Here is a 9,060-nt window from a genome sequence, read left to right as displayed (position 1 = left end):
CAGAAAGTAACTCAGAAAGTAATGCATTACATCAGAGACACAACAAAATTTTCCTTTGCATACGTGATCTTTTAAATAATAAAATCTGTTAAATTTTAATTTTATTAAATTTGTAATATTTCTACAAATCTTTATCAACATAAGCAGATTTTTAACCTTCAAGCTTTCAATTAAATCTTTATTTTTGAAATTATTTTAAATATTTTACATAATTGTATTGTGTTATTATATTTTTTTATCAGCTTCTTCTTACTCATTATAAGTATTTCTTCATAAAATTATCGATTATTTTTTTCTAATGATCAAAGAAATTTGGTTATTTTCCAACTTGGTGGCGAATGCCATCAACAGGATACATAATAATTAGTAATTTTACCTCAAATAAGTGTTTTTTCTTTCAAGTCATAAAAGATATCTTATATATTCCAACTTATTTTTTCTCAATATTTTTTTTCATGTTACTATTCTAGAAAGCACTAATTCAAGTAACCAACGTATAACGACAACATCAATGTGGTCATTTGCTGGCATCAGTATATTGTACAGTTTTAAAATATTCAACTATTTGTTTGTATACTTGTTCGTGTTGTACCCATAGATTTAAATTTTAATCAGTTTGATTGATAATGACTGTCCGGGCATGATTTAAGATGTGGACTGCCTCATTTCAGGCTGTATGGTATGATTTTTTTCCTTTTTTATACAAAAATGCTAGGGCCGTTTTCCCTTTTCAAAGACCCAAATCAAATCATTTTTTCTTTTAAAATTACTTGAACTGGTTCTCCTTCTGAGGTTCGTGTCTCCTCACAAGCCTGTTTTGCTCTTTCTGCAACCACCGCCAAGTGTTCTCATCTTCTTTTCCGCCTCTTCCACCATAGCATCCTTCTACCTCCATTTTTCTTCCTCTTTCCTCCTTCCTTCTTCTCCCTTCCTCACCCCTAGTAATGTCATTTTAGTTTATATTATTGCGAGTAAAGTCATTTTAGTTAAAGCATAGTAAGAAATATAAAATACAACATTAGAGAGCTTTAATGACTACATAATAATTATATCATAAATGCATAAGAACTTCTTCTTGATAAAATTACACATTCAATATCAAGGGCTTGGATTGCAAACTTGACTTCATCACCCTTTCTAGAGCCAATATAAAGTCTTTGATTTCAATAAGCAAGCCTAAACAAAACTTTGGATCAGTTGGCATAACTAGAATCTTGATTACAAGCACTCTAGAAATGCTACTGTAAGTTCAAACTAGACAGCATAAGACCTGACGAAGAAAATTCATTCTACATATTGCAATTGTGGTTACCCAAGAAATGAAGAGAATAAAACCATTAATAGTTTACTCCCTAATTTCATCAGAAGAAACACACTCAATTGGGAAAAACCTAAGGTCAAAGAGGGTTTATAGATCATTAAATTTTGGTTATACTATTCCACAACAATTTTGGAAAGGAGAATAGAACGACCCATATTATAGGAGTGTCATTTGGTCAATAAGTTACTCCCTAATTTCACCCGAACAAACACACTCAATTAGAAAAAATCTAAGATTAAGGAGAGTTTATAGATCATTAAATTTTGATTGTAGTATTCCATAGAAATTTTGAAAAGGAGAAAGCAAAGAGCCCATATTATAGGAGTGTCATCTGGTCACTAATCCTTCTCAAGAATATGACAAATAACAACCACCAAGAGAGAACTCCAAGATCACAAAAAAGGTAGCTTTGCATTTAATATTTCTATTTTAAGGCCACAAAAAAATTTGAAAATTACATTTGCTTTCATAATTTCTGACTTTCTGAGATTTTCTGATTTTTTTTAATTTCTCTAACCCAATTCCCTAGCTTCAAGCGACATTAACGTAACCAAAGAACCCGCTAACACCAAAGCTTATTCAGCCAAATAGAAAGCAACTACGATTGTGACTATTTGGATTTAAATCACAACCATTGAAAAAATCAACATTATACAACCCCAATAAATATAACCAATAATACAACATCTCGATGGATGGCAATAGCTATCCATGATGTCTTCACCTATTAGTGTTGTTGATAACACTGGATGACTTTTATGAATCTTGAAGGAGACATATATAAAGAGATGCACAAATTACTAAGTATGACATGTTATGTAGGACTAGATAAGTGACATCAATCAAATATTTCCTATGTAAGATTAAAGAATGGAGTTCATGTCAGAAAGATGCCTCCGAAAGATATATTTTCTGAATTTCATCATTCAATGACACAGCCAAAGCAATAATATACTCCTAGATTTTAGACCTCTAGAAGTGCACACTTAGAGCAACTATAGAACTATTCGCTGCATCATGATCAATGGGGGAAATAGAAACATACTTTTGGCAAGTGTAACAGCATGAGCTAATTGTGCAAATTCTTCAAGTGATTCATCAACAACAAATGATGATGTTGATAATTCAGTGCCTTTACATTCAACTCCAACAAGGTAGGCTTCCTCTTGACAAATCTATATTCTTAATATGATAATTTTTTATTTTTAAAATGATGAAAAAATAAGCTAGATATCAGTTTGTAATATATTTTTTCAGAAAAGTGCAAATTGAAAAAGACACAAATAAAAGAGAAAAAACAAAGGCTAAAGGAATTGAAATGTGTCTAAAAATATTATTCATGAATAATCTGTGATAAAAGAATATCTAGGATGCAATTCAAGAGTGAGATAATGTCTCTTTTGTCTTTCTTAACAGAAAGACTAATAGAAGTCATAATTCTTGTATAGTAATTGTCAATAATTGGCAAGCAAGGTTACAGAATGTTAAGGGGCAAGCCAGAAGAGCAAGCAAAAAACTAATGACTTTTCAATAATCAAATTTGAGAAACCACCAGAGATATTCTCTAGTAAAGGTAATATAATAGCATCAACAAAAAGAGATACTCAAACCTGATTCTCAAATTCTATAAGTGAAGCATCTTTACTCTGGGTCTCTTTGTCCCTGAATGAACAAATAAAGAATGTGCCTTGATCATAAAATAAAAGAAAGATAAACCTCAACATATGAGTAAAGCATCACAAATGGCAGTCTATAAGAAAGTTGCTGCAGGTGAAATTATCTGCATACCATGAACCATGAAGTAATTTGCTAACTTAATCATCATGGTGATTATAATCAAAAGATATTAGGCAAATCTATTATACAAAACTGAAAACAAATGAGGCCTGCACTGATATGATTACTAAGTTGACATAAAGAAGTACATCACGTTGCATATCAACTCATGAATAACACAAAATTTGATATAAAAGAAAAACTGAATCTGGTTAGCATCAAATAAAACTATGTAGCAAAATTCCTATTCAATAAAGCTAGACAAGAATGGACATGATAGATAGGAAGAGTTGTAGAGTTTACTAATGAATCATGATAGAAAGATATATTTTCTGAATTTCAACATTTAATGACAGCCAAAGCAATAATATACTCCTAGATTCTAAACCTCTAGAAATGCACACTTAGAGCAACCATAGAACCATTCGCTGCATCATGTTCAATGGGGGAAATAGAAACATACTTTCGATAAGTGTAATAGCATGAGCTAATTGTGCAAATTCTTCAAGTGATTCATCAACAGCAAATGTATTATATATTCAGTGTCTTTACATTCAACTCCAACAAGGTAGGCTTCCTCTAGACAAACCTATATTTTTAATATGAAAATTCTTTAGTTTTAAAATGATGATAAAATGATCTAAATATCAGTTTGCAATATATTTTGCCAGAAAAGTGCAAAGTGAAAAACACACAAATAAAAGAGAAAAACCAAAGGCTAAAGAAATTGAAATGTTTCTAAAAATATTATTCATGAATGATCTGTGATAAAAGAATATCTATAATTTAATTCAAGAGTGAGATAATGTCTCTTTTTTCTTTCTTAACAGAAAGACTAACAGAAGTCACAATTCCTGTATAGTAATTGTCAATAATTCACAAGCAAGGTTACAGAATGTTAAGAGGCACGCTAGAAGAGCAAGTAAAAAACTAGACTTTTCAATAATCAAATTTGAGAAACCACTAGAGATATTCTCTAATGAAGGGCTAATATAATAGCTTCAACAAAAAAAGATACTCAAACCTGATTCTCAAATTCTAATAAGTGAAGCATCAATGCTCCAGGTCTCTTTGTCCCTGAATGAACAAATAAAGAATGTGCCTTGATCATAAAATAAAAGAAAGATAAACCTCAACATATGACTAAAGCATCACAAATGGCAGTCTATAAGAAAGTTGTTGCAGGTGAAATTATCTGTGATGTTAGGAAAATCTAAAGCATCACAAATCTAAAATAGTTAACAAATGCTTGATTTATGATACTTAATCATCACGGTAATTGTAATCAAAAGATGTTAGGCAAATCTACTGTACAAAACTGAAAACAAATGGAGCCTGCACTGATATGCTTACAAAGTTGACAAAAAGAAGTACACATCATGTTGCATATCAACTCATGAACAACACAAAATTTGATATGAAAGAAAAACTGAATCTGGTTAGCATTAAGTAAACTATGTAGCAAAATTCCTAATCAATAAAACTTGACAAGGATGGACATGACAGATAGGAAGAACCGTGGAGTTTTCTAATGCTCCAATTTGAGCTCAATCAAATAGGAAATACTAGACTTGATGCCACTTTTGATTTCAGATCTGAGATTAGCTTTGTTAGGTTGAAAATCTTAAAGCCAAACTAACTAGAATGGTCAAAGCCACACAACTGGGCCAAAATAAGCATGTCAATTAAATGACTCAAAGAAACAATCACTTAAATGTTTCAACTGGAATTATCATGTCAATTTAAACCTTTTACATATGTGATATTAGGAATTAAAATCAATAATCACAACAACTGCTGATAGCTTATTCTCCTTAAATAAACAGGTAAGGTGGAATGAAGAAATACCAATTCAGAGGTCAGTTTTATACTCACAAGTAGCAGATTAAAACTACAGCACGTGGATGATGAAACTCGTGATAGATGACTGCAACAGCATAATTCAAAATACTGAAACAATAGCCATGTCATTAGTTGGCGAGCATTTGTATGAAACTTAGCAAGCTTCTCTAACAATCTCATGAAGATTGCTACTAGTCTGCTACAATGCAACAGCTAATCAGCAAGAAAAATCCTACAGACCGAAATAATCACAAATTAGAACGTTCAGACTCAATGAAGATCTTTTTATTACTATAATCTAGAAGGACCAGAACGACATTATCACTATAATCTAGCATTTGTTAACTGTCGGTATCGTAAGCTAATTTTCACAATTTAGAACTTGCATAATATCCTATTTGACTCCATTTATCAAGCCCTATCTTAAGACCAGCAGAAGACAGTCTATTAATGGAAAGCCATAAGCCTCTGTTTATATCACAGAAAAAAAATGTAATAAACAGAATCATAATACCTCATCTTTATCAAACTCATAAAATTATTTGTTTGATATCTCTTTACTATTAAATATTCAATTTGGTTTGCAGTTCTTATAAGTATGATAACTACATTCTACAGAAATTATGATACATCCTTTTAAAATTGAAATATTTTAAGTTTGGATTTCACTCTTGAACTTATATTTTACTTTGAGGTTATTCACTATATAGTAACATATTGAAACCATTTAAGATTACAAATTATACACTTTATAACCAGTTTTTTCAACGGCAAGAAAAGTCTGAAATTCAGGAGGCTACATTACAATCATAAGAAACCTCAACTCAGCAGAAACAAAAAAAATATATAAACAACTACCTCGTTGGTCTAATTATGCATAATTAGCATAAACAAACAAAGAATACGATCAACATGAAGATTATCAAATTTAAAGAAGGAAAAAAAAAACCATTTATCTAAAAAGACAGAACTATAATAGTAGAATGTAACATGGTTAAAAATATTAAAACTAGGACACATAAAATATAGCAACAATGATGTAGGGGTTATAGATTACATGTACCATCAATATGGCAAAGGTTATAGCAATATATGTGCAAAGCTGAAAGAAAAATTGGATACAAAAATCAGACTTGTAGCTGCATCCACATAGGCTCATTTTAAATAGACCTAAAATGCTGTAAAAATTAAAGCATGGTTCTAAATTTTTCATCTTAGGCACTTGCACTCATATCTAAAGATCACAAATCTATAATTCTTGTATGAAAATATGTTGTCTCTTTGATGCCACAAACTTCTCTATGCAATGCTGCCAGCAATGGATTTTCTTCTCAAGCACTAGAGAAGTCTTCTGTATTATTCTCATAATATTTTCCAACTATCAGTATTTTCATCTAGTGCTTGAGAAGTCAACATGAAGATTCTCAAATTTAAAGAAGGAAGAATTAACAAATCACCTAAAAACATACAACAAGAATGTAACATTGATAAAAATATTAAAACTAGAACACATAAAATATAGAAACAATAATGTAGTACTTATAGATTGTATGTGTCATCAATATGGTAAAGGTTATACCAAGATATATGCAAAGCTGAAAGAAAAATTGGATACAAAATCAAACTTGCAGCTGCAACCACATTGGTTCGTTATATAATAAACCTATTAAAATGCTATAAAAATTAAAGCATGGTTGTAATTTCTTACTTAACTTAGGCTCTTGCACTCGTATATGAAGATCTTAAATGTATGATGCTTGTATGAAAATATGTTACCTCTTTGATGCCACGAACTTCTTTATGCAATGCTATCAAAAATGGATCTTCTTGTCAAGCACTAAAAATGTTTTCCGTATTACTCTTGTAATCTTTTCCAACCATCAGCAGTTTCATCTTATGACACTAAATTGGGCAAAGGGCATAGTGTTTGCTTTAGGTTTTGGTGGTTTGGGAGTCTCAAAGACATTCCAGAACTTGAGTGTCTCATCTTCTGCAGCAGAAGCTACTACACCACCCAATGGGCTCCCAGCCAAGTAAAGAACACGAGATGAATGACCAAAAAGCTCAGCTTTTCTCGTCATGGATGTGTAATTCCATAGGGTGAGTTGATTGTTTGGAAACCCATGGGAGGTCAGCAATTCAGATTTGTTCTTGTCCCACAACAACGCACAAACTTCAGAGCCGGTATCAATTGAGTTCAAGCAAACACCATTAGCAGCATTCCAAAACTTAATGCAATGATCATTGCGTCCTCCACCAGAAGCCAGCAGATTGCTCCTGGTAGGGCACCAATCAAGGGCCCTCACAGTGGAAGTGTGGTTGTTGATCTTGTGAAGCAATTGATGTTGGCACGGATGGTGATTTGCAACAGCCATGCGGGCGTCCCATATGTGCACAAGTTTGTCCTTCCCTCCGCTTGCCAGATATCGCCCAAACAACTCGGACCATTTAAGACTACAAACTTCAAGTCGATGCCCTTTATAGTCACAGATGGCCCGGTCATCTTTTCTAATGTCATAATCAACAACACTACCATCGGATTTCCCAGTCGTCAAGATTGCATTACTTCTCCAGGCAAGTGAACAAACAAAGGAGTGGCTGTCACCTTGGATCCCAACCAACAGACGTCCTGTTGCTGCATCAACCAGATCTAAATCTGAATTGCCAAATGCGACAGCGAGAACTTTGCCGTCTGGGGACCAGCTGATGCTAGTGACAGGGCTGTTGTTTTCTAAGGCTCGTGAAAACTTCGTACCAGACTTATTCGCAGCATTCCATATGTACACTGTGTCATTGAGGCCAATCGCCAACACATTATTGCTTCCCCAGTCGAGGAGATTCAACCTATCATCATCTATGATGTCATAAGCAGCCAAAACCCTATCTGGATCTTTTGGGATTCGTCTCTGTTGCTTCTTGTGCGGTCGATTGTCCTCGTCAAATTGGCACACCTTGTCGGCCGGTGATTCGGGTGCACTCTTGAATGCGAAAATGCGAGATCTGTTCTTCAAAATACATTGAACAAGAAGTTTTTGGTACGCTGCACTCGATGGGGATTCTATCGAACCATCACGCTGAGGTCTGGAAGGCATGGTTAGAGCACAGCGCGCGAAGTCCATGTCCATCGCCGATCGGACCGGGATGAAGCGGTCGTACTCCACACGCCTGGAACGAGAAGAAGCCATCTTGCCAATCGAAACCAGAACGAGAAACGCCGAGGTGACGAGAGACAATCAAGAAAACCAGAAAGATCGAACTTCCCAAAAGAAACTTGAAAACCCAGACGATCGATAACCAAGAATTGATCAAAAAGAACCCCGAGAACAACAAAATTTCTGACTTTTGGTCACGGAAATTGTCAAGTATATCAACCAAAACGAAACCAAATCATCAAAATTCAACAATATCTTGAACCCTAAAAAATTTCGACAGCGAAGCGAAACGAAACCTCAAGCAAAGGAAAAGGAATGAGATCACCACAACAAGAATCTAAATTCTCCCCTAAATCGGAGGAGAGGACGCTCACTCCCAGCCGACGATCGGTCGAAGCTTTATCCTTTCGTCGGAGAGCAGCTCCGACCTTCGCAGAAAGACGAGATCGCCAAGAGAGCAAAAGGAGAGCCGAGAGCAGAGCGCGCGAGAGCCGAGAGAGGTTATGAGGTTCGCAAAAGGGTGGTCTCGGCTTATATAGACGCCACCGACCCAGCCTTGTGTTATATCGTGAAATCGTGCCGTTATATTCAACCGACCAATGTGTACTGACGTTGAAACGTCCCGTTATGTTTAACTAATAAGGTAACGGCATTGAAATCGCACCGTTATATACACATTAATCACCGTCAAATTTATGTTGCGTTACAATTTCCTGAGGAATTCTGTCGTCGAAGAGGTAGCAACAATTGCTTGTAATTGAGCGTTTCACTTCAACGACAAAATATGTTAGAGAACAAACTCAAGACGGAAGTAGAGATGAAAGCAGATCATATGTTGATCTAATCAAAGAACTAGTGGATTCTGGAGTTTGATTCTACTGTCTTCAAGAGTCAGATAAAGGCCTAAGACGTGATTTTTTCTTATTTATCTCTAAAAACTCATCATCTTCGTAGCTGATGAGATTATCA

At 34.2% G+C, this 9,060-nt stretch overlaps 1 protein-coding gene across 3 annotated transcripts; it reads right to left on the bottom strand.

Moving 5' to 3' along the window:
• Nucleotides 1–210: 210 nt before the first annotated feature.
• On the bottom strand, nt 211–8,581 carry LOC135586321 (cell division cycle 20.2, cofactor of APC complex-like). Of its 3 annotated transcripts, none has more exons than XM_065093558.1 (6): nt 8,420–8,580; nt 6,716–8,104; nt 4,973–5,047; nt 4,122–4,174; nt 2,932–2,983; nt 211–938 (listed from the first exon to the last, which is right to left on the bottom strand). In XM_065093558.1, exon 2 carries the CDS (start codon nt 8,062–8,064, stop codon nt 6,829–6,831), a length of 1,236 nt encoding a protein of 411 aa, XP_064949630.1. In that variant the 5' UTR covers nt 8,065–8,104; nt 8,420–8,580; the 3' UTR covers nt 211–938; nt 2,932–2,983; nt 4,122–4,174; nt 4,973–5,047; nt 6,716–6,828. The 3 variants fall into 3 exon arrangements, with proteins under 3 accessions (XP_064949630.1, XP_064949629.1, XP_064949628.1); XM_065093557.1 differs by having other exon boundaries at nt 212–938; nt 8,466–8,581; XM_065093556.1 differs by having other exon boundaries at nt 213–938; nt 6,716–8,580.
• Between the last annotated feature and the right edge of the window lie 479 nt (nt 8,582–9,060).

This window comes from Musa acuminata, chromosome BXJ2-1, assembly GCF_036884655.1.
Source record: "Musa acuminata AAA Group cultivar baxijiao chromosome BXJ2-1, Cavendish_Baxijiao_AAA, whole genome shotgun sequence".
Lineage (NCBI taxonomy): Eukaryota > Viridiplantae > Streptophyta > Magnoliopsida > Zingiberales > Musaceae > Musa > Musa acuminata.
This window is presented reverse-complemented; position numbering and strand designations above follow the sequence as displayed.